Source organism: Nuphar pumila, chromosome 3 (genome assembly GCF_984573655.1).
Source record: "Nuphar pumila chromosome 3, dmNupPumi1.hap1.1, whole genome shotgun sequence".
NCBI classification, from domain to species: Eukaryota; Viridiplantae; Streptophyta; class Magnoliopsida; order Nymphaeales; family Nymphaeaceae; genus Nuphar; species Nuphar pumila.
In genome coordinates this window covers 123,462,437-123,489,190 of record NC_143251.1, presented here as the reverse complement: position 1 = coordinate 123,489,190, position 26,754 = coordinate 123,462,437, and the positions used below count along the sequence as shown (strand labels likewise).

At 40.1% G+C, this 26,754-nt stretch overlaps 2 protein-coding genes across 3 annotated transcripts; both read left to right on the top strand.

The window, feature by feature from the left end:
* The first annotated feature begins 11,271 nt into the window (after positions 1-11,271).
* On the top strand, positions 11,272-14,819 carry LOC149843592 (protein KINESIN LIGHT CHAIN-RELATED 1-like). Of its 2 annotated transcripts, none has more exons than XM_089999934.1 (2): positions 11,272-12,960; positions 14,380-14,819. In XM_089999934.1, the coding sequence occupies exons 1-2, from the start codon at positions 11,324-11,326 to the stop codon at positions 14,612-14,614; spliced, it is 1,872 nt and encodes a 623-aa protein (XP_089856060.1). In that variant the 5' UTR covers positions 11,272-11,323; the 3' UTR covers positions 14,615-14,819. The 2 variants fall into 2 exon arrangements, with proteins under 2 accessions (XP_089856060.1, XP_089856061.1); XM_089999935.1 differs by having other exon boundaries at positions 11,288-12,960; positions 14,330-14,819.
* Positions 14,820-18,470: 3,651 nt separating this feature from the next.
* Positions 18,471-26,325, top strand: LOC149843591 (beta-amylase 3, chloroplastic-like). The gene is made up of 4 exons (XM_089999948.1): positions 18,471-19,086; positions 24,681-24,891; positions 25,014-25,124; positions 25,309-26,325. The coding sequence occupies exons 1-4, from the start codon at positions 18,521-18,523 to the stop codon at positions 26,104-26,106; spliced, it is 1,686 nt and encodes a 561-aa protein (XP_089856074.1). The 5' UTR covers positions 18,471-18,520; the 3' UTR covers positions 26,107-26,325.
* Positions 26,326-26,754: the final 429 nt, after the last annotated feature.

Sequence of the window (26,754 nt, the reverse complement as noted above, 5' to 3'; positions counted from 1 at the left end):
ATGGTAGGTGGTGGAAAAACTGGAGCTCACTTGTGCGAGCATGACATTTTGGCTCATTTGTTTGATGCAACTTTCAAGAGCAAGTGTTTAACTAGCAATCTTGGATGTAATCCTTTCCCAGCATGAATGAAACAAACATCAAATCATCATGTTTGGAAATTGTCTTCCGGCACAAGTGAACCCTAATTTTTCTCACTACTTACTGCTTTTTATGTTTTAATTCATTCATACCTCCCACTATGAAAGCTTTCATTCAGGCTGAGTTGGTAGAGTTTTTTAAAAAACATTGTGCTCATTCCCATGTGAATAGGGGTGTCAATGGGTCGGGTGTGGTTTGGACTTAGTTTGAACCAGACTTGGACTTGATTTTTGGGTACGGTATCAGGTCCATACCCGAGTCTAATCAAACCCACCATAAGAGAAACCATATCCGGATCTACATGAACCAAACCCGGACTGTACCTTCATTTTTACATTGAAAAAATGCAGGTCTTAATCGGTACTCAGGTCAGGCTCGGGTTTGGTATAAAATTTCACAAACTATACTTGGCTCCATGTATCATTCAGGCCCTTCAAGTCCGGACCTGGGTCTTCATATTTGTCACCATAACCAGACCCTATAGGGTTTGGTACGGGCTCGACCCCGTTGACACCCCTACATGTAAAGCCTTTCGAGAATGAAATAAAAGAGGCCTAAGAGAATGTCTCGACACCTGATTTCCCTCCTGCTATGTGATGAAAGCTTTTGACTTAGGATTGCCTCAATTTTCTTGTTGATGCCTAAAGTACCTGAAAATTTCAGGATGATCTTTCTTCAACCTGGCTCATGTAAGACACTAATGGCATATGACAACATGCAATATGATCTTTTTTTTTCGCGAAAGAAAAAACCCTCCATCGCCATCGGCACATAGGCAGGCTTCCTGTTGGTAAACGTTTGAGGTCCCTCTTGGCCACCAGGGAGTACACCTAGCTTCAACCTTATAGCACGAGCCGCCCTCCCTGAGTCCATGGCCATTCCATGTTAAGTGACAAGCTATGGTCTCTGATCCTCATTAGAGTTACAAATTCGAGCACTTGCCAGACATGTCCATACATAAAGTCCATGGGCCGAACATGTTGATACTAGTTTTATGCTTGGGAAGGCTTGATGATGCGTCACCACCTTTTCCCTATAGAACTGAAACGACAAATATTGGATGTGGTCAATGTATAGCCCCCCCTTGGGGTCGCTTAGCGGATGTCATGAGTTTGATTCTCTTTGGGATCAAACCAGTGACAAGTATGGAGCAGCAGTGTAGAGCAGGTTCACTCTCCTAGGGTTTACTGTTGTAAAGTGAGGCCAATTGCAACTCAATCTTTCTTTTTTATGATGAACTTTCGCCAATGAGCCTGCTCCTCGCGAGGTAAATCTTAGGAGGGGTGATCGACACCCAAGCCCTTACGGAGCCTACTAGTTAAAGGCACTCACGCTGTTGACGATAAGCCATTCTCACCTCTCTCTCTCATTGATTTAAGGGATCCAATCTCATCTCATCCAAACGGTTACAGAAATATCTCTGCATATCAAGTTGGTTATGGAAACTATATATCGTACCATTGTGATAGTTTTCAAGTTAGTTCATGTTGTGCATTATAAATACTGTATCCCTAGATGATTCAATAATAAGAAAAAAGAGAGTGAGAATGTTTGTCGTGGACGTAGGTCTAGAATGACCGAACCACGTTAATTTCTTCTTGTGGTGAATCTTGTTCACAATCGCAACAGGTATCAAAGTGATACCTACAAATCGCTATGGTGGCATCTCATAAATCGCAACAGGTATCAAAGTAATACCTGCAAATCGCAACAAGTATCAATGTGATACCTGCAAATCGCTACATGGTGGTATCTCGTAAATCGCAATATGGTATCAGAGCTTAGTTGATCTCTGGCTGCTGCGTCCTTCTCTCATCACTGCTAAGTGTTTCTATTCGCTGTGTGCATTTTCTCCTCATGGCGAACAACTCGTCAGGACAACCTCAAATTCCAACGGAGCGGATCCTCGTTCAGGATCAGGTACCTAATGCAAAAATCACATCGATGTTATTGAATGATACAAATTATCTTTCTTGGTCCAAATCGGTTTCACTGTATTTAAGCGGTGGATCTAAGCTTAAATATATTAATGGAGAAATAACTAGGCCAAGCATAAATGACCCCAAATATCGTGATTGGAGGTCTGCTAATGACCTTGTTATGTCTTGGCTTCTTAATTCGATGGAAAATCGAATTGCTGAGGGTTTTTTATTTTTAAATACCACTTAAGAAATATGGACCACTGCTGAAGAAATATATAGCTCGTATGTATCAGTTGTCCTGCGAGATTCATAATCTCAAGAAAGATACTCAAGGTTTCTCTGATTTTTTTGGAACAATGAAATGCCTATGGGATGAATATGAGTCTTATACATCCACATGCATGGATATGATTTCCTTCAAAAAACTTCATGAAAAAGAAAAGGCATTCCAATTGCTCGCTGGGCTCGGAAATGAATTTGATCAAGTTCGAAGCCAGATTTTGTTATTAACCGAATTACCACCGGTTAACAATATATGTTATATCATAATGAAAGAGGAAACTCGCCGTTGAGTAATGAATGTAGAAAAGTCTCTCCCTGAAGCATCCGATAGAGCTCTTTTTACTGATGTTGTAGCTTGTGCAACAAAAAATTATGAATCGTCAGGACATAAACCAAGAAACAAGATTTTCTGTATTTTTTGTAAAAAAAATGGACATACCCGAGATAGATGCTGGAACCTTCATGGTAAACCAGGAACTGCTCCAGCTTGGCGTCCTCATGAAGTCATACTATCCAGTCATGTAGCTACCACTTCAAACCCAAATGATAAAGTTAGCCCGAAGATCTATCTACTCAATTGAAGAATATTGTCGAGCTTCTTAAAACCGTTTGTCAAAAAAATGATCAAGTAGCTATGATGGCCTCCACATCCTCTCCGTCAAATCTAGGTACTATTTCTGCTCTTCACAATGATAAAAGTTGGGTCATTGATTCTGGAGCAAGTGAACATATGTGTTCGACCATAGCCGATAAATTCAGGCTAAGACCAATTTTCGGCAGCAAGTATGTTGTTATTGCAAATGGAACAAAATTTGAGGTAACAGTTATTAGTAGATTTCAGCAATTTGATCGTGCAAAAGAATTGGATGTTATGGTAGTCCCAAGCTTGTCAGCTAACTTATTATCTGTGTCAAAAATTACCAATGAGCTTAATTGCGATATCACTTTCTCACCATATAATGTGATATTTCAGGACAAGGCGACGATAAATGTGATTGGTGAAGGAAAAATTTCAGATGGTCTTTATGTGCTTGGAAGTCATGAAAGGGCCATGCTTGCTGAAAAATATGAAGGATGTATGTGGCATAAATGCCTAGGACACCCGTCAAGCCAGTCATTGAACATTCTGTTTCTTGATTTTCAATTTGATTATCATTCGTGTGATGTTTGTAGATATGCTTGAATGACTAGACTTCCATTTCTTAGATCAGATAATGTTGCTGAAAGACCATTTGATCTAATTCATACCGATGTATGGGGACCTTCTCCTGTGACGCTTATTCTAGTTTTAGATATTATCTTACATTCATTGACGATTTTTCAAAGGCTACCTGAATTTATTTGCTTAAGACCAAAGATAAAGTCCTTGGTAAATTTAAAGATTTTTTCTCTATGGTAGAAAACCAATATGGCTCAAAAATCAAGATCCTAAGATCTGACAATGACACTGAGTATAAAAATACTCAGTTTGATGATTTTGAAAAACAAAAGGGTATAGATCATCAATTTACCTGTGTAGGTACTCCTCAACAAAATGGAGTAGCCGAAAGGAAAAATCATCATTTTCTTGAAGTTACCAGGGCCCTTCTATTCCAAATGAATGTTCCCAATTTTTTTTGGAGTGGTGCAGTTCTAACTGCTTGCTATATTATTAATCGTCTACCTAGCAGGATCTTAGAGAAACACTCTCCTCTTGAGATTTTAAAGGGACAAAAACACAATTTAAATCACATGAGAACCTTTGGATGTGTTGTATTTATAGCCAAACAAGGATCGGATAAACTTAGCAATCATGCTTCCAAATGTGTCTTTTTGGGGTATTCTCCGTCTCAAAAGTGGTATAAATGCTATAATGTAGAAGAACGTCTTTTTTATCTTCAGGGATGTCGAATTCGATGAAAATGTGTCATATTTTCAGCAAAATCAATGCCAGGGGGAGACAATAACTAGGGACATATTTGAGAAAAACTATCCTCAAGAAGAAGTTGTTTTGCCCGCGACCGACACATGTAAGGAAATTGCAACCAACATAGGAAGAACTTTGGATTCATCGCAAGAGGCAAACTTTGAAACAGAAAATGTTGATAATCAACCATTGCTAAGAAGGTCAGAGCGTCAATCTAAAGCTCCTGTTCATTTAAATGATTATGTTATATTCTCAGTCACGTACCCTATTGAAAATTATATTGGGTATCACAAAGTTAGCAGGACTCATAAAGCCTACATCAGTCGCATTTCTCAGGTTAAGGAGCCATCCACGTATGAGGAGGCTAGAATTGATCCAATATGGGTTCAAGCTATGAATGAAGAGTTGCAAGCTCTTTATAAAAATAAGACTTGAGAAGTTGTTTGATTACTTCTTAGAAAAAAGGCAGTCGAATGTTGTCGTTGGGTATATAAGATAAAGCATAACAACGATAGAACGATAGAGATATACAAATCCAGGTTGGTGGCTAAAGGGTATACTCAGACTCAAGGTCTCGATTACGATGAAACATTTGCTCCCGTTGTCAAAATGAATACCATCAGAATTCTTTTATCTGTTGCTTATAACTACAATTGGCCTCTTTATCAATTAGATGTCAAAAATGCTTTCTTGTAAGGAGACTTAAAAGAAGAAGTATATATGAAACTTTCACCTGGACATCCTGAAGAAGAAAATACCGACAGAGTATGCAAACTACATAAAGCCATTTATGGCTTAAAACAATCTCCCAAAGCATGGTACCATCGCTTGAGCAGTTGTTTGGAACAACATAAATTCGTTAGAAGTAATGCTGACAATTCAATGTTTGTCAAAAGAGAAGGAAATCATTAAGTTATTATCTTGGTATATGTGGATGATATCATTTTGACAGGTACAGTTAATGAAGGCATTCAAGAAACAAAGAGGCTTCTGCATGACACTTTTGACATAAAAAATTTAGGCAAACTTTGCTACTTCTTAGGCATTGAAATAGCTCATTCAAAAAAGGGCCTGTTTTTATCTCAAAAGAAATATACGTTAGATCTTCTTAAAAGTGCAGGAAAATTCAGGTGCAAGCTTGTAGAAACTCTGGTGAAAAGTGGACAAAAATCTATTATCTCTCCTGATAATGTAACAGTTAATAAAGAAGGATACCAGAGATTGGTTGGAAAACTAATCTACTTAACTATTACTTAACTGGACATTACATATGCCGTCAATCTCGCGAGCCAATGTATGCATGCTCTTCAGGAACTATATTGGAAAATTGTAAATCGAATATTGCAGTATCTGAAAGGAACGCCAGACTAAGGATTAGGTATAAACAGAACGATTATCATCAAATTTAGGGGTTCACGGATGCAGACTGGGCAGGAAGTTCAGACAGAAGGTCTACCACGGGATATTGTGTATTTGTTGGTGGCAATATGGTTACCTGGAAAAGCAAAAATCAAGGGATGGTTGTCAGATCCAGTGCAGAAGCCGAGTATAGGGCCATGACAACTACTGCCAGTGAAATAACATGGGCCAAAACACTCCTAACAGAAATGAAGATGTCAGTTGATTTACCTATTTTCATGTTCCATGACAATCAAGCAACAATACATATTGCTGCAAATTCAGTCTTTCATGAACGGATTATGCATATCGAAATTGATTGTCATTATACGTAAAAATGTTCAAAGAGGAGCGATCTCTACTCCATATATTAAAAGTGCAGAACAACTTGCTGACAGATTCATCAAAGGACTGAGTCGAGATCATCATCATAGCCTTCTCGACAAGTGGGGTTGTGCCAGCATCTACACCCCACTTGAGGGGGAGTGTTGACGATAAGCCCTTCGCACCTCTTTCTCTCCTTGATTTAAGGGATCCGATCTCATCTCATCCAAACGGTTACAAAAATATCTCTGCAAATCAAGTTGATTATGGAAACTGTATATCGTACCATTGTGATAGTTTTCAAGTTAGTTCATGCTGTGCATTATAAATACTGTATCCCTGGATGATTCAATAATAAGAAAAAAGAGAGTGAGAGTGTTTATCGTGGACGTAGGTCTACAATGACCAAACCACTTTAATTTCTTCTTGTAGCGAATCGTGTTCACAATCGCAATAGGTATCAAAGTGATACCTACAAATCACTATGATGGCATCTCATAAATCGCAACAGGTATCAAAATGATACCTGCAAATCGCAATAGGTATCAACGTGCTACCTGCAAATCACTACATGGTGGTATTTCATAAATTGCAACACACACTCCCACTCCCACTCCCACTGAGTTGAATGACTCAATCTTGATTGGTTCTTTGTCATCAAAAGAAATAAAAAAATGTTGACATATTAGAAAAAAGCATGCAAGCAGGCACATTGCAAAGTGAGACTGCTGCAATTATATCTGTTATCGAAGAGTACAAGAAGTTGCAAATAATCACATATCACGATCAGTTTATACAGACTCGAGTACAAGTACATTCATGAAATAGAGACATGCATGTGCACACACAAATATGCACCAATATGCAACTGATGGCTATGTGCTCAGGTCAGACCCTTGCGGAAGGTTCAAAATATTGCAGGTCAAAATACAACAGAACAGAAAGCTCAGTCGTTGGGCATCCAAAAAGCCAAAGAGATTGGTATACTTCGAAAGTCAAAGGCATTTTCTGGTCCCCCCCTTCGCCAGGGGCGGGGGGCTGCGAATGAATTTTGTAATAAAGAGATTATGGGAGAGCTTGTCCGCTACCATCGATCAGTACCTGAAATGCATCTGCCGGCGTGTCTACCTAGCGCTTTAGCTGCCTTGCATGCCAAGTGAAGCGCTATTGGGAAGCCCATAGAGATGATTGATACAGTCAGCCAATGCCCTCGAGTGATTGTTCCAAAGAGAAGGATCATGACGACCTAAATGCATAATACCAAAGCATGAAATAGAGAAAGGCAAAAAAGAAGAGCTACTAGTCGGTAAAGCTACTACTTAGCTCCGGCCATTTCTTTAGCTTCTTCTAAATGAAGATAGAAACTTTATCAGCCTCCATACATACAGAGGAGGTGAAATAGAGGGAGTGTGCCCTCGCTCAAGATCTTTGGTTTCCACCTGATGAAAAAACTAGGATCACCTCTTAGGAATTCATTGAGAATGATGCTGGGCCACCTCGAAAGACATGAGCCACATGCGAGGAGACCTACATGTACGGTTTTTAGGAAGATCTGGCTGAAATACCGGCGGCCACCAGCTGAGTGAAAAGATCAGGTGCAATATGATTCCACAAATATTTGTGCATTAAGCACCTGATCACCCTCCAATCTTGGGGACAGGGCCTGTCAGCTGTGGTGCCCAAGGCCTGATGGAGGGCAATCAGGTGCTTAATGCACAAATATTTGTATGATCGGGACTCAAGGCACAGAGAAATTATAGAGTACAAGGCAAACTTCGCTGTTAATAATAGACTAAGTAATCGAATCTCCCTCATGCTTTTTAGTTCATCTCAGTAGAACAAGCAAAATGCCAAAGTAGTGGTGGCTCGTCCATGCTCTCCGAGGCGCTGCCCGTGACCGGAGGGAAGGGCTGTTAGGAATCTAGCTAGGGTCTGTGATCAGGTGATCCCTAACAACAGTTGTAGAAAGGGGGTCTTAGGGAAAAATCAGTTTGATGAAAAAATTCTCATGAGTCCAATACAGGCTCTCAGTGACCAACCACATAGTCAAACATCTACTAGTATACCAAAAACACAAAAAAATATGTGAAGGGACCGTGTTAACATTAATATGGTTCGGTGCGTCTAACATTCATAAGGAGCATTCAGCGTCTAACAGTAATAGAGTTCGGTGCACCTACTCCCTGTTTTAAGCCGTTTTGTTCACATATCCAACTGATGGGAATAAGTTTTCAAGATGATTATACAAAGGGAGATAGAGGTGACATGGTTTTAGGTTTTCATTTTATTCTTCTTTTAAGTAAAACACAAAATTACGCTGCAAATGATCAACGATTACTTGTTTGACAACTTCAAAAAATACCACTAGATTACGACTAATTTCCTGAATTTCCTTTATATATATACTGTATGAGAACTGAAAATATAAGAACTAATGTGTGAATTGCGATTTCGATGAATTTTTTGTTTCTTGTTTTCTCTTGAATCTAACCATATGGATGTGATCTACATGATTGGTTTTATAAGAACTTCCTCTTGAATCATCCTATTTTGATGCATACGCGATTTTTTTAAGGCTTCAAAATCAATGGCTCATAATCTTCATAAATATTTGAGCATTCAAAAATCACATTTTTCATAAAAAATACATGATGCAATAGTTGATTCCTAGCAAATTCACCATGCCAAGCACATTCACATGGTTGGATTTGCAAAGAAAGTGTTGGAAATGCCCATATTTTTTAGTTCACATATTTCACTTATCATGTTCGAGTAAACTCTCTCCTCTTTATATATGTGTGTTTGAAAAAAGGTGGGCATGCATGCTCCGATTACACCGATGGTAGGCACTGCCATATTTGGTACTACATAACTATAGTGCTACAAATCATAGTCAAGAATCAAATGTTGGATCATGATTTTTTTATGTAAAAAATCAAATTTTCAAACATAAAATTTTAATACATTGTAGGCCATTGATTTTTGAAGCCTTTAAAAAACATGTTTGTATGTTACAATCATATGATTCAAAACTCATTTTTTACTGAACAAGCGGGTATAGATCACGTCCATAGTGCTGAAATCTACAAAAATGTCAAAAAAAAAAAAATATGAAAAAGGTGATTTCTACTCAATAGTTTTCTATGTTCATTAATACCAAATATTGATCTTATATATATTTGGCAATAATGAAGGTACACAATTATTGAGTAAAAATAACTTTCTTTTCTTAAGTATTTTTCTAGATTCACTTTTGCTTTTGCTGAATTATAAATCTTGTAAAATCGTGGAACCCAGAAATTCTTACACACAAGAAAACAAAATTTTAAAGTGGATCTGTTCAAATTAATGCCACCTAAGTCCACTATATAGTCTCTCTCTCGTGCCCTGTAGAGGAAAAACCCAATTACATTTAGACTCCTTGTGATTACAAATATATTTAAAAGTTCTTTCATTAGAATTTTCTTCTTGGGTGAAGAATTCTTTTCTTTCTTCCTTCAATTGCCTTGCCTTGTGTGAGAAGAGTCCTTGTTCAATGCGGTCACCCTGACACCATATGGGAGCCATGGTCTAACTTAACATATGGACCTGTTGGGTGAGGATTCATTTCAATATGTTCTAGATCCAGATCTTTCTTAACATGTCTCTGCATTTGAATCCTTTGGATCATAAATAGAGAGAAATCATTCAGTTATCTATCCTTTTTCCTTTACAAGGGATCTCAGAGATTTGAGTTTCTTTGATCACCTATGGGGCCCCGGATCATGTCAGTGAAGTGCATGCCACATTGGATCCTTAGACTTGAGATCCAAGAATGCAAATGCCCTCTATATGTTTGGAGATGCTCAAGTACCATCCTCTTCGCTTCTGGTCGAGTTCAAAAAACGGCCAAAAATTACAAAACCTCCATCCTAGATCCGACCCATTTACATCCCTACCTGCACAACCAGGAGAGGATACTTAGGCTAAGGACTGCTGATTATGAAGCAACATGCCTGGTTTGGTTCTCAACTGAGTGTTCTAACCGTCCCACGAGCTCGAGCTTGGGTGTCGATGGATCGGGTTTGGTTTGGACTCACGAAGAACAAGACCTGACTTTGATTTTCAGGTATGGTATATATCAGGTCTGGACTCGGGTCTAATTAGACCCACCGTAAGAGAAATCATACATGTACTTGATAAGAACTACATGAATCAGACCCGAGCCATACTCGATAAAACATTATTTTTTTTTATCAATTTTACATTAAAAAATTGCAGGACTTAATTGGAACTCAGGTCCTGAGTTTGGTATAAAATTTCACAAACTATATCCTCGTTCATGTATTAATCAGACCTTCGGGTCTCAATCCGAGTCTTAACCAAGTCTTCTTATTTATCACCATACCCGGACTGTATAGGTTTTTTTAGTAAACTCGACCCGATGACACCCTTGTTCGAAAGCATTTAACCCTAGGGTCAAGCCACGATTGGGCTTTCACTGGTGGTCTATTCAGGGGACACGTCATTTTTGGTTCGTGTCCACTTTCCATGATGATACGATCGCAGGCATGCTCACACTCACACATACAGCTACTATTGAAACAAATTTTGATACTTTTTACTATTGTTTAAATAAAAATACATGGTTCATTATTAAAATTGAAATTTTATTAATTAAAAATAAAACATTCCGTGTCCTCGTGTCAAAAAAAAATCAAGCGAATCCAACTTGCAGCACGTAAAAAAATCTGACCTATTGGTAGGTCCCACGTGTCAGCATCCTATTGCTGTCTCTTGAAAAATCTGACAAGGCACGTGAAACTCTCACCGTTCGGGTGACTCACTCGTGTCGCGCGTATCGGTACTTTAAGCTTTTTTGGAATCCAAAGGCGCTCTTCGGCCTCATTCCCCAACTCTATAATTATTATTAATAAAAACAAAACAAATCTGGTGGGTCGTACTGGTACTGCTATACTAATCTAGCATCAGTGGGAATCGAGAGCCGATCCTGTCGAACGCTGCTGGGTCTCACCCAGCGGTTTACAACCACAAATGACAAACCCCACCCTTCAGTACAAGTGGGACCCAGTAAAAGGTGGGGGATCCGGTCTGGAGGGAATCCCCATGTAGAGGTGGACGTGTTGTCCTCGGATTAGATTTAATCAAGACTAATAGTGTATGTCCCCACATGACAAGCCAGTCCACGTAATGGGGGTCAGTGAATAATTGACTCTTCCCCCTCTCTCCCTCTTGTCTTTTATCTGTCATCGTTTTCAGTTTCCGCTTTTGCTTTATTTTACTTTACTCTTTACTATCTCTTTGGAAGTTGGAACCTGTGAAGAAGCAACCAAAGAAAGCCGTTGAAAACCGATGCCAGCACTCGTCCTCCCCGGAGACCCACCGTCCTCCACCGCACCACCACCACCACCGCCGCCGCACAATGACGACGGCAGAGAAGCTCACGGAGACGGAGGGGGAGGGACGAAGGAGAAGATGCAAAGGCAGGCGAGATCGACGACACCAACGCCTTCAACTCCCAAGAGATCTCCGGTTCCCAAGAAGTCTCCTTCGCCATCTTCGTCGGCGACTCCCCGGAAGAAGTTCTCCCCGCGCGATTCCGACGCGACTTCCGGCCGGAAACTCTCCGGTTCCTGGCCTGCGTTAGACGCGGCCCTCGACAACCCTGATCTCGGGCCGTTCCTCTTGAAGCTCGCCCGCGAACTCGCCGCCGAGAACCCTCCCAAGGCGCTGGACTACGCCCTACGGGCGGCCAAGTCCTTCGAGATCACCTCCTCCGCCTCCGGCGCCCCCAACCTCGACCTCGTCATGTGCCTGCACGTCGCCGCGGCCATCAACTCCGCTCTCGGACGCTTCGACGACGCCGTCGCCGCCCTCGAGCGCTCGATCCAGATCCCGGCGCCGGATCTCGGTCAGGAGAACGCGCTCGCAGCGTTCTCCGGCTACATGCAGCTCGGCGATACCCTGGCGATGATCGGACGGACCGATCGCTCGCTCGATTCCTACGTCTCCGCGCTTCGGATCCAGAAGCAAGCCCTCGGCGAGACTGATCCCAGGGTTGCAGAGACCTGCCGGTACATTGCGGAGGCGTACGTTCAGGCGATGAGGTTCCCGGAGGCTGAAGAGCTTTGCCGGCAGGCGCTCGCTGTCCACCAGGAACGGGACGCCGGATCCCTCGAGGAGGCCGCTGATCGTCGACTCATGGCCCTAATCTTCGACGCCAGCGGCGATTACGAGTCGGCGCTAGAGAATCTGGTGCTCGCGAGCATGGCGTTCTCTTCGGAAGGAGGCCGGGAAGGGGATATCGCCGCCGTCGACCGATCCATCGGCGACACCTACTTCTCGCTCGGCCGCTACGACGAGGCGGTGTTCGCTTACCAGAAGGCCCTCACCGTCTTCAAATCGGCCGTCGGGGACAGCCATCCGGCGGTGGCAGCCGTCTACGTCCGCCTCGCCCACCTCTACCACCGAACGGGGAAGCTCCGGGAGTCGAAATCCTACTGTGAGAACGCGCTGAGGATCTACACGTCGAAGCTGGTGCAGTTCGAGGACTGCGAGGAGCTCGCGAGCGGCCTTGCGGAGGTTTCGGCGGTTTACGAGGCCATGGACGAGCATGGGGAGGCGCTGAAGGTGTTGGAGAAGGCGGCAAAGTTGTTCGACGGCAGGCTCGGGCAGCAGAGCACGGTTGCGGGGTTGGAAGCCCAAATGGGGGTGATGAATTACATCCTTGGGAAGTTCGGGGAGGCCTATGAGTGCTTCAAGGGGGCGGTGGATAAGCTCAGGGAAGGTGGTGGCGAGCAGAAGTCCCTGTTGTTCGGGATGGTTCTGAACCAGATGGGGTTGGTGTGCATTCAGCTGTTCGCTATCGAGGAGGCGGTGAAGTTGTTCCGAGAAGCGAAGGGCATCCTGGAGAAGGAATGCGGGCCTTGTCATCCTAATACGCTCGGTGTGTGCAGCAATCTTGCCGCTGCTTATGATGCAATGGGGAGGTAAGAGTGGATGATGCTATTTTATCTCTTTGATTATTTATCCACAATTCGTTTGATCATCTTCTGGACCCCTGTTCTTTGTTATTCACATTGCAAATGCTCGTGTGCTGCTGTTTCTTGGTTAATTTATTCAGAGATGCGAGTTCACAATTTTTTTTCCTTTGAAGTAGGAAAATAATATTATAACAAGACCATAAAATCTAGCAATAAGAATTGAGAAGTGATTACTTGGGAACAGAAGTATAATCAGAATTTTTTATAAAAAAAACCAAAACGGTGGGTTCGGTTCTGCAATAAGATTTTTTTTTTCTTTTTACATTTTGTAGAAAACCTATGAGAATAGGAAATGATTCCCAAATCGTCCCTCCCTTATCTTGATTTCCAAAGTCGCCGCTCACCTTTATTTAACCTAACCATAATCATCCTCTAGGTTAACTCCCTTCAAGAACCGTTGACCGAACAAAGCAAACATGTTGCATTCTTGTGTTTTCATGCTCACACTTGCTCAGATTCTCACAGACACACACACACGATTGCACTCCGAGTAACTTTTGACCTCATAATTGGTTACATCTTCACTGTCTGGATTGCTTCTAGTGGCACTTGAGCAAAAGTATTTAAGATTGGGAAGAACTGTTCTGAACTGGAATGTTGCTTCATCATCCATTATTCTGGACAGAGCATCTGCTGAATGTTGACAGGGTTTTGCATTAAAGAACGCTTAGTTCACAGATTTTGTCTCCACAGATCCAACGAGATTGGCTTGTTTATGGGAGTTGCACATAAATAAAATCCATGGTGAACAATGGTGGATTATATATGAAAGGTGTTCTTGGTAGAGAACTAGATCGATTGGAAAATGTGTGGGAAATTTCCTGTGTCACATTGGTTGTGGGTAGTTTCTCGAGTGTTACCAAGTCAGTTGGGGGATTTGCTGCTTCTGACATGAAAAAATTGCAAAGCTGCATTAAGATTTGGTTTATGATGGCAATAATTCATTTGACTACACCAATTAGGTGGTGATCGGGTGCAAGCTGTCTGTTAGTTACTCCATCATGTATGCAGTGGGGACATGCAGTTGTGGGTAGTTTCTCGGTGTTACCAAGTCAGTGGGTGGATTTGCTGCTGACATGGAAAAATTGCAAAGCTGCATTAAGATTTGGCTTATGATTAGGCAATAATTTATTTGACTACACCAATTAGGTGGTGATCTGGTGCATGGTACACCCTAGCTGTCTGATAGTTAGTCCATCATGTATGCAGTGGGGACATGAATTGAATATACTTCTTTGACTCCTCGTCTTGATTCCATTGTGTTCAGTTTTGGTTTGTTCATCTAACCTTGAGTATTTTCTGCTAATGGTTTCAGGCTTCGAATTGGTGTTGAAATTTTGCCAAATTCTTTAAATTCTTTGTCAGGGTTGAAGATGCTATTAAGATTCTAGAGTTTGTTCTTGGGGTGCGAGAAGAGAAGTTGGGAACTGCTAACCCCGACTTTGATGATGAGAAGAGAAGATTATCTGAGCTATTGAAAGAAGCAGGAAGGGCAAGGAATAGAAAGGCAAAATCCCTTGAAAATCTTCTTGAGTCTAAATCTCAGAAGTCAAAGAAAGAAGGTACCAAGAGATGGCCAAGCTTTGGCTTCAGAAGTTGATGTCTCCATCTCAGGAGGTTATGTAACATAAAAATGTGTAAAGGCTGAACAGAAGGTTCAGTTTGTTTTATTTCATGAGCTTATTGTATTTCTTTAATGTTTTATGCTTGTTGCATCTTCTGATTTATTGTGGGATGTTTGGGTCTTCCTGCTGTCAAAAGATGTACTTTCGTCAATAAAAATGTAATTTTGTCCCTTGCTAAAATCTCCATAATCCGTGGAAAATGACCTTGAAAAACAAAGTGCAGGATTGATTTGGCATGCGAGTTGGCTAACGGTTACTGAGACTGTTTATTGATGTAGTTTTGTTGACAGAACACATGATTTACAGTCTCATATTACATTTTTACTGTTGTATATTCCAGTTTACTTTTCTGTGAATAGAGATGTATTATCATGTTTATTTTTGTAAAACACTTCATATTTAAGCATGCATGATTATTCATAATTATTTTCTTGGAAAACAAGCTTAGAAAATTTGCAATGTGACTTAGCCAGTGTTTTTGGACGTCAGTTCTTGATGCAGTTTTGATTCTGGAACCCATATAGCCTTTGCAAATTTACATATTTTATCCACCTCTTGTATCTTTCAATCCATTGGATGATCTTAAGTTTTAGTGCTGCCAATAAGGTTACTTTGTTAATGTAGGTGTATTTTGCCTTTTGCTAAGATCTCTGATGTGCCCTTGTTTTCTGTATTTTCTTAACATTTGTGACCTATGCACAGCTGTTTGTGAACATGTTTTCAAAGAACACAATTGGAAGATTTAGTGTGTGAGTTTGCTAAAGTTTTTTGAGATTATACCCAGTGGATGCATCCTTTGCCATAAAGCTGTACAAAAGTGCACATGATAACTCTCGAAAAGTTTTAATAGCAGAAACTTTCAACTTAGATTTCTAATGCATAGTTGCATTGGTAATGGATGCACCACAGTGTATCACAGATCAGGCACCAGTTGTCGGTACAAAACTTGTTTAGGAAACCATAACAGAAGTATCAAATGTTATGCAAACAACACACACATCTTACATAGAAAAACACTGTCTCAATTAACACACACATCTTACATACAAACACATTTCTTTTTGTTTTTTTTTAAGCCTAGCTGGGGTTAAGCCAGTTATATAACTATACCATTAGGTTTTGAATCAGCAACTTTCCAACACAAGGTGACATGAACTAGCTGCTCCTACCAAACAAGCGGAGCCCCAGTTGGTATAAAAAACACATTTCTATTACATTACAAATGAGTATAGAACTCGTTTCTATTAAATTTTTTGCATACAAATAACAATTTCATTTTATAAAACACTATTTTTATTTGTAAAAAGTTGTTATAATTATCATATATGTATATTTGACTATTTTAATTTGGAGTAATGCTCTGGTGCTCTGGGAGCACCTACTCCCACCTGCTAAATATCAAAGTTGTAGGTTGCATCTTCTCAATCAAACGTTATAGATGTACTTAACACATTTTATTTGACAGGAATCATGTTTTTTGAACTTTAAAATAGTTTTTTTAAAGTAATGAAATTTTGGTGCATTGTTAGCTGTTGATTTTTGAAGATCTTAAAAAACCTACGTGAATGCCATAAGACATGATTCAAAACTGTTTTCACTAAATAATGATTTTTGATAGGGTCTGATCAACAAAAAAACCCACTCAAATTTTGAAAATTTGAAGTTTCTATTAAGAGAGAATAGGTGTTTCGTGAGCTCCCTATCATTATTATTTAATTTATCGGTATCTTTATGAAAATATCAAATTTTAAGAAACCTTGTCAATGTCTATTAGAAACTTGTATCAATATGTTTTAGAGTTGGGTCAATAGGCGTTTCAAGTATAAAGGTAAAAATCCTTTTTAAAAAGTGATCATGACAAAAATGATGTATTTCTAAAAAAAAAATCCTAAAAATTTCAAATGTTAATCGTTAAAATGACCATTTTAATCTTTGCATGTGCAAACCTCCCAAGGATATGTTGACTTACTATGTGAGAGACTGATTTTCAATCCAAAAATTGAAGGATAAAGAAGTTTGCATATATTTTATGAGGATGAAAAAATTTGCATATATTTTATACTGACTTTCTCATCTTCATAAAAGTATATGTGAACTTTCTCGTTCCAACCTATATTTTATGTAGATTTTGTAGGGTTTTTCTTATAAAATATATTTTGACTTTTTCATCCTCATAAAATATATTCGGATTTATTTATCCTAGCCTATATTTTATGATTTCATGAGGTCTTCTTCATAAAATATATGTAAACTTTCTCATCCTTATAAAGTATATGAGAATTTTCTTATCCTCACATGTATTTTTTCTTCATAAAATATATGTGAACTTCATAATCTTCATAAAATATCTAGAAACTTTTTCATCCTTGCTTATATTTTATGTAAACATCGTAAAGTATAAATACAAGCTTTTTCATCATCGCCTATATTTAGGAGGAAGAAAAAATATGCATATATTTTATAAGAAAGACCTTACGAAGTTCTCATAAAATATAAGAAAAAATAAGAAAGTTTGGATATATTGTACGAAGATGAGAAAATCTTCATAAAATATATTATGACTTTCTCATCCCGGTAAATATATGAAAACTTCTTCATCCTTCAATTTCTCAATAAAAAATAGTAGTATAGTTTGTCGAGGTCTGCACATGCAAAAGGTTAAAATGATCGTTTGCCCAATATTTTTTTATTTTGAATAATTTTTAAAAAAAATACATCATTGTCCTTAGTTAACCAAATTTTCAAACTTTTTAAACCCTAACGTTCTGGTACCCATACTTGTTCATGGCAACCATGATGTCACGACACTCACCGACAAAAAATTATAAAAAGATCCCACAAAATTTGCTCCATGTTGTTAGTTTTGTCGTTGTAGCTTATCAAAAGCACGAATCAATGAGCGAATGCCCCAGTGGGGTTATTTTAGATCCTTAGAGCATCTCCCCTAGATTTTGCTTATATTTATTAATATAATCAACATAAGCTTCCAAGCTTGGTTTCATTTTTGACTGATTGCCACTGTAGGACTTGAGTTTGAGGTATTCAAGTATGAATCATTCATGTATCTTACTGAACCAAGTTCGAGCTCATAATCATGGAGCCCACTTGTTTACAGGAAAAAAAAAACACTGCTTCAGAGTTGGAAGTAGGGATGGCAGTGGGGCGGGGCGGGGGACAAGGTCTCCACCCCCGCCCCGCCTCAAGATTAGAACCTCCATCCCCGCACGGGGATGGATTTTAACCTCCACCCCCGCCTTCATCCCCGTTTCATGTCCTCCATCCCCAGTTCAAACGGGGATGAGGCGGGGCGGGGCGGGGAAAGTGGCGGGGGCGGGGCGGGGAAAAGTGAACGTCCATCCCCGAACGGGGATGGATTTTAACCTTCGTCCCCACCTCCATCCCCGTTTCATACCCTTCATCCCCGGTCCAAATGGGGCAAGGCGGGGCGGGCCCCGCTTTCCCCCGTCCACTGCCATCCTTAGTTGGAAGCAATAGAATTATTATTAAAACCAAGGGGGGCTCCGCTTGTATGGCAGGAGCAGATAGTGCACGTCACCTTGTGTTCGGACGTTGCAAGTTCGAACCCCAATGGTATGGTTGTATGTAGGGGTCTGCCTATCCCCAGCTTTCTCTGTCGAAAAAAACAATAGAATTATTAAAAAAAAAATCATTATTTCATACTTAGAAGCAATAAGATTTTATCTTTAAACTTATGGCTTGCAAACCAAACTGAGCCGAACGCTCTCATGTTTAGGCCAAGCCTGTTCTATGAGTTCGAACTAACTGAGTCCCTACTTGATCACCACCTGTGAACCATTTGTGGCCGTTCTTCACTTCTCCTTCCCCAGAGAGAGAGAGAGAGAGAGAGAGAGAGAGAGAGAATGGCCATCTCTGCGTCAAGAATCTCCGCTTCCTTCCCTTGCACACGCCCTTCTCTTCCTTCATCCCCTCATTGTTCCTCTTCCTCCCTCCACTACCCGCTCCGGCTGTCGGCGCGCCGGCCGAACCTCCCCGTCCGTACGAGGCGCGGCGGCAGACCCCACCTTCGCCACGACCCCGTCGTCGTCAGCGCCAAGCTCTTCTCCAAGCCCTCCGACGCCTCCGAGGGATCCGTCTCCGGCGGAAACGAGGTGAACGGCTTTCCCTCCGCGCCAGAGCCTCAGCGCGGCGTGCCCGTCTTTGTGACGCTGCCGCTCGACGCGGTGACCACCGACGGGAGGATGGCGAGGCCCAAGACAATGGCCGTCAGCTTGCGGGCGCTGAAGATGGCGGGCGTTCAGGGCATCTCCGTCGAGGTCTGGTGGGGGATCGTCGAGAGAACGGGCCCTGGGGTTTACGATTGGGGCGGTTATCAGGATATCTTCGCCGCCGCCGTCAAGAATGGGCTCAAGGTCCGCGCGATCATGTCGTTTCATCAGTGCGGTCGTGGCCCCAACGATTCTTGCTGGTGAGAGCATGCTTGATGGGTTCGTCTTTCTTGGTTGTGGACTTGATTGATTTCTCCCGTTTTTTTTGTTTCGTTTTATTGCATTCTTTTAACCGGATTGGCTTCTGAATTTTGAAATTGGGGATTGTTGGGTGTGTTTGGATTGATCTTGTTGTTTGAATAATTTGTTCTTGGTGATCCCTTTTTCGAGGGTGGGTTTGAATTCGAAGAATTTGTGTCTCTGATCGTATCGGTTTACCATTGATTTGTTTCGTTGATAAAATAACTCTCATGAAGGATCAAGTTTCTGTGCCTCTTTTTCGTGTTTTGTTACGTTTTCTTGGTTCTTGTGGTACAGGCTGCATAGTGGCGTTTCATCTTCATTCTCGTCTTTTGTTTCTTTCTTCATGGGTATAAATTATCAGCATCTTCTTGTGCTCCATTTTTGGTATAATTTCTGGCAGCGTGTTTTGTTCTGAGCTCTGTTTGGTGGTCGATAGAATTTGAAGGAATTTGTTTATTTGATGGCTGTCTGATCATTAATTTAAGGGTTTTTCCCCAAATTGAGATGGCTTCTTCCGGTGAAAGTTAAACAAAGAAGAAAAAAGAACAAGGAATCTTGATTTTGCTTTTCGTTGCATCTTTTAAGCTGCCAGCTATTGACATTCTTGTCAAGATGATTTGTTAGTGATTTCCTATCTGGTGATCCTTATGATCTGGATGATATGATCTTCTCAATGGGCACCAGGTCTTATCAATGTGGTTATAAGCATTTGGTCCTTGGTTTCTGCTGGCGTTTGACCATGCACATTTTATTACTTTTCTTTTTGGTTCTTGATTATGAACCTAGGTTTCTTGATTCTTCTAATAGCCTCGGGTGAATTATATGTTCGGATAGTTTGTTTGTTCCAGTTAGTCTTCTTGTTAGGTTTGTTGGTTCTCTTTGGCTTGGTTTTGTGTTGGTATACTTGATGCATTCTTTCTTTATCAAATTTCATCATGTAGATGGAATGCTTCTGTTTTGTGCATATGATTATGTTCTGTTTTTTCCATTACAATGAGATCATGATCACTGTTTTTTTTCTCATCCCAAAGATTTCTTATTTTCTACTTATTCATAGTGAGGTATCTGATCCTCAATTTATGTTATTCTTTTGCCATGCACATTGTAATGTTTTCTTGTTCATCAATTTGGTTCATGCTTTTATGTTCTCTATTCTGAGACCATTCAAGCATGTCCCTAGCTTGATTATGCACACACACACATAGCACAACATCTGGGCATGTCATTGGTACCTTATTTAGTAGATTCTTTAGTTTTTTTTTTCCACACATTTTTTTGCATGTTGCTTGGTTCAAATCATACACATATGACCTGCACAACTTGTTTAATAGTAAACACGTTTGGATTGTGCATCGCAATATGTAAACAGGTTTTCCAAGTGCCACAATGCACTTTTTCTAATTGAGAATATCATGGTGTTGCATCAAAACAACTCAATCTTATGTGTGCTTCTGATGCAAATGACCGAAAGGTTGTTCCTTAGGTTTGTGGATTCGATAGCAAAATACAGAATGGAACCATGAATTAACTTGGAAAATAAATCAATCAACAGCTTTCTTCCAGTGAAAATTGGTGAATCGGCTGCATGAAAATAACATGTAAAGAAATATCAATCAATCCCAAAAATTCAAATTTTCTCTTTCTCCTCTCTATATACAGATGAAGAGTTTCTAATCCTAATAACCTTCTAAGTCTAATCTAATTTCGATTCCATCTCATTTCTAAATTAGTTGTGTCATTATTGGATCTATATTTTCTTTACGTTGGATTTGGATCTTCTACAAGGATTGCGGATCCTCAAAAATTTTTAGCATCTCATTTCAGATCTGCCCAAGTTTTCTACTAAATAAACCATGCCTGATTCATATGTGGGGTCAGGTCAAACAAACAGAACATGCAACCATGACTTCTCGCTATATATAGGGCTGGTAAACGAGCTGAATGAGCCAAGCTTGGACTGGAGCTTGTCACGAGCCGAGCTCATTACGAGCAGAACATGAGCTGGCTCATTTTTTAAATTTTTTATTTTTATTTTTTAGAGCTCGATAATATATAAAATATATAATATATGTACAATACATATAATGTATGTAATACGTATAAATTATTTATAATATGCATGTTATGTAAACTAGCTGAGCTTGCCTTGTTCGTGCTCCGCTCACATGCCTCCTCTAACTCAATCTAATTTACCATAGTTAAACCATTGTTTGACAAGATAAAATTATTTTATTTCCCTTCTTATTATCTCTTTTAACCATCTTCTTCTAAACTTAGAGCTAATCCTATCTCTCTCACTCTCTCAAAACCTCTTCACATCCCCTTTTCACTGGAGCTTGGATTGTGCCTGAATCAATGCCCATAACTTGAGGATCAAAGGGAGCACGGTTGAGTGAGTTGAAGACACAAATTTAGAATGAAGGTGGTGAGTGCAGTTCTAGGGTTACACAATTGAATGAGCCCATGCGGATTGCCCAGTTGAGTGATGGAGGGAGGAGGTTGGCAATAAAAATATGGGATGGTGATGATGTTTGATGCATGATAAAGGATGGATGCTGGATCATCGTCATCATCATCATCATCATCATCATCATCATCACATTTCTATCTAAAAAATGCGGAGTATGAGATGCATAACACTTTGCAAAGAGGAAAATAGGTTAAAAGTTGTCACATGGACTCGCCAAATAGGCCGCCATACCCACGTCGACGCGATGCGGGTGCGGTCAACCCGCACCCAGGGTTATCTTTGTCCAAAATGGACTCGGTCAAGAGACGGGTTCGAGCTCGACCCGAACTTGGACCGATCTTGCTCAAGCCTGACTTGTGTAAGGTACTGAGCTTGACTCGGCCTGGCTCATTAGTTGGTAAGGGATCCACACAATGGACCGAACTAAGCCCAGGCTCGATTAGGGCTCAACAGAGAGAGAGAGAGAGAGAGAGAGAGAGAGAGAGAGAGAGAGAGAGAGAGAGAGAGAGAGAGAGAGAGAGAGAGAGAGAGAGAGAGAGAGAGAGAGTTCCCCTCTCTCCCCGCTCAATCGGGAAGAATGAGAGAGAGAGAGTCTTCCCTTCTCTCCCCTCAATCGGGAAGAATGAGAAAGAGAGGGGAAGAATGAGAGAGAGGACCTCCTCTCCGCTCCTCCGCCGCTATGAGAGAGAGGGAAAGAGCTCGGGGCTTGAGAAGGGGCAGTAAGGGGCTCAACGAGGTGGGGTGGGACAAGGCTTGACGGGGCGGGAAGGGGCTTGACGGGGCGGGATGAGTCGGGTTGGGGGGGGGGGAGTGAGGGGAAAAGTTGGGCCTTATATATAATATCCTCCTGCACCCTCGCACCCAAGTTTTTTTAAAGTGCTGCATCGTGGAACCCGCACCCCTAACCGCATTCGCACCCGCACCTATGTGACATAGGTTAAAAGTTAGGGTTATTGAGATGGCATACATTGTGATTGAGATCATTCCACTGAAGGCTATTGAAAAATCATTTTGTTAGAATATTTGTTGTTTTAGTGATGGTGGTAGCCATGAAAATACGAAGGTTCAAACTTCAAACTGCATGGTTCAGGGAGAGACAAGAAGGGCAATATGGTAATTTATCATGTTAAATCACGATTTAACTATGGTAAATGTGTTTGAGAATTTATTTCTTAACTAGGTGGGTATTTGTAAATTCTTAAAGGTTAGGCATGCTTTTGTGAATAAGTCAAAAGCTGGGCGTGTTTTTTTTAATTTTTCTTAAAAGTTTCAAGAATCAGCAGCCCACAGTGCACCAAAATTGTATGATTGAAAATTTTGGAGTTGCAGTCGAAAATGTGTGTCTCACATATTGGGGCTACATGTTTGATTTTATTGGAATGGGCTCTTGGATCGTCTAATTCTGATATGTGAGTAGGTTTTTATAAGGTTTAAAAATCGATGATCTGTAATTTTCATAAATATTCAAGTTGAAAAAATCATGTTTTTTTTCATCTAAAAACACGATCAATGTGTTGTTTTCTAGCAAATTGGCCACACTGACCGCATTTGTAGGGTTGGATTTGCAAAAAATACCCAAAAACCGCCTTTTGCTCACACACACACACAGAGAGAGAGAGAGAGAGAGAGAGAGAGAGAGAGAGAGAGAGAGAGAGAGAGAGAGAGAGAGAGAGAGAGGTGAACATTTCTCGTTCTGCCCCATGGTTTTAAAGTGTTTTATGATAGATCTGAACCGTTAGATGTGTTTAGCATGCTTGATTTAGTGGGAGTTGACTCTTGGATCATGTTTTTTTTTTGGACCAAAAAACATGTTTTTATGAGCTGGGAAAAGCTGGTACCTTCATAGCCATTGATTTTTTATCACCAGAAAAACCTGTATATAGGTCAGATGTAGATCACATCTATGGTCTTAGATGTGAGAAAAAATACCAAAAAACGTGCGATTTTCAGAGGACAGAATGGGGGCAGAACGAGAAAGTGGGCAGCACCAATGCATTATATATATATATATATATATATATATATATATATATATATATATATATATTATGATTCAGGCACTCCTGCCCACCTCGTTCTGCCCCTTCAAAAAATATCGTTTTTTTTTTTCACATCTAACACCATAGATGTTCTATAGGTTTTGTTTAGTGGGAACCAGCTTTTGGATCACCGGAATCTGACCTGTATACAGTATTTTCCTGTGATCCAAAATCAATGGCTATGAAGCTACCAGTTTTTCCTGGCTCATAAAGTCATATTTTTTCATCGAAAAAACATGATCCAAAAGTCGATTCCCACTAAATCGATCATGCTAAACACATCTAACAGTTCAGATCAATTATAAAACACTTCAAAACAATGGGGCAGAACGAAAAATGGGGCCTAATATGTTCAGTTCTCTCTCTCTCTCTCTCTCTCTCTATATATATATATATATATATATATATATATATATATATATATAGAGAGAGAGAGAGAGAGAGAGAGAGAGAGAGAGATTTGGTTCCTGCTAACTGTCCATAAAGTGTGGACAGTGCTGGATTTTGATGTTCCAGTCCATGTTTGGTAAATCTGACCTTACAGATGTGTTCAACATATTCCATTTTCTAAGGACCAATTGTTGGATCATGTTTTTTCAATGAAAAATATGATTTTAAGAACTTAAATTTATAAAAATTCTGAGCTGTCGATTTTTTGAAGCCTCATAAATACCTGCTTACATGTCATAATCAGATGATCCAAAAGGCTATTTCTACTGAACAGAGCATATAGATCACACCTGTAATGTTAGATTCTAAAAAAAGAACAAAGAAGTTGAAAATTAAGACCGTCCACACCCTCCTACCATTAGAAAGAACCAATCATTCTCTCTCTCTGTGTGTATTTTTTATTATGTTGTCCTTTTATTTTGAGGTTGCATCTTAGTCATAGGTTACGAGGTCTTTAATTCTCTCTAACTTTCAACTTGCAGATTGGATATTTGCTTGTTTTTGTAGACCTAGAATATACTGTTTCTTGTTTATTCTGTAAGACTAACAATTCAGGCATGTTAATTCTTATTTATGGTTTTGCATTCTAAAGGATACCACTTCCTAGATGGGTGTTGGAAGAAATGGAGAAAAAGCCAAATCTGTCATATACCGACAGACTAGGAAGGAGGAACAGAGAATGTCTGTCTTTGGGCTGTGACATGCTTCCTGTCTTAAAGGGTCGATCCCCAATCCAAGCTTATTCAGATTTTATGAGGGACTTCAGGAACACCTTCAGGGAGTTCCTGGGAGTTGTCATTATGGTGAGTCCATAGTTTTCCTTTTCCCTTAATTTAAATAATAAAATTATTGTAGCTGATTTATAGATGATTATACTTTGCCAATGAAATTGTGGATCTGCTGATGCATTTGCAATCTTTATCAGGGAATTCAGATTGGTATGGGACCTGGAGGTGAGCTCAGATATCCTTCATTTTCTTCTGAAATGGTGATGAGGAGTCCCAAAGATATTGGTGAGTTTCAGTGCTACGACAAGGTACACAGATGGACCCTATGCATCTTATTTATTGTACCAGATTTGATAGAGTTTTTGTTCAATTCCAGTGTCTATATTCCACGGAATCTTTTGATAAATGAATTGATATATTTTTCATCTATTAGTTTATGCTCTCTCTCTTCCCATCTACACTCTTAATGCTTTTTTGTTTTCTTGACATCAGTTCATGCTTGCATCATTGAAGGCCTGTGCAAGAATGATTGGAATGGTTGACTGGGGAGATGCTCGTCCCTATGATGACCGAGACTTTGGACCGAATGATCCAAATCAAACTAATTTCTTTAGGAATAATGGAAACTGGAATTCACCTCATGGGCAATTTTTTCTTGATTGGTATTCTAGTATGCTTCTTCTTCATGGTGAAAAGTTATGTATGGCAGCTGAAACTATATTCAGTGGGACTGGTGTCAGGCTTTATGGTAAAGTTGCTGGCATACATTGGCATTATAGTACAGACTCTCATGCTGCGGAGCTTACCGCTGGTTACTATAATACCTTGACAAGGGATGGCTATCTTCCCATTGCACGTATGTTTGCCATACATGGGGTAACTTTGTGCTGCACATGTTTTGACCTTCGTGATGCAGAAGAGAAGAAGGTTAACAGAAACAGCAGTCCAGAAGGCTTTATTAAGCAACTCATCTATGCTGCTTTCTCGTCAAATATTCCTGTATCGGGCGAAAACTCCTTGCCATATCTGGATGATGCCTCCTCTAGGCAGATTGTGAAGGCCTCCAGAATGCACGCAGATGGTCACCATGAAGGATCTTTCTCTTTCAATTTTGTGAGAATGGATAAAAACATGTTTGATGGTGAAAAGTGGCCACAGTTTATGCGGTTGGTGAAGGAATTATCCAATGACAGAAATATAAGAGATCAATTGGGTTCTAAATGGACTGAATCTCGTCTCTCTTACAAATCATCGGCCGAAAGATGTGGAAGAGCTTTGGCATACTATTAACATGCTAATGCTTGTCCGAGCCATGTAGCATTTACATATTCTGTATATCTCCTTGCACATTTCTCGATCATTACAATCGTGTTCTGACACACATTTGCCTGCCTATTGATAACTGGTGATTTTGTTGTGAAATGATTACCATGCTTTTCCTTCTGTAAATGAGGATGTTCATATCGATTTTTTCAATAAGATTCCTCCTCTAGAGTTGGCTTATGTCAATGGGTTTGCTGATTATCAATGCTTGGAACTGTGTAAAATGGATTACTTCAATACCTCTGGATGCTGATAATTCTGGTTGCCTGTGCTGAGTGCTTCTGGCTGCTGGCACACTGATATATTACATAATATGTAGGATGCATGTATTTTTTTATGGTATTTTATGCATTATATTTTTTATTTTATATATTATGGAACTCTTTCATTTGTAGTATACGTATTATGCATATTTTGATGGGCACACGAGCAGCATACACAATTCAACTGCACCCCTGCACCTTTCTTTCGGAAAACACTCTTGTACCAGCTGTACCACCACTCATACCTGTGTAAGATGGGCTGTATACCACTGATATGGATTGTTTTGTTTGGTATAGGCAGCACTGAATATGTACATTTTATCATAATTCTTTTGTGGTATTAATGCAATTA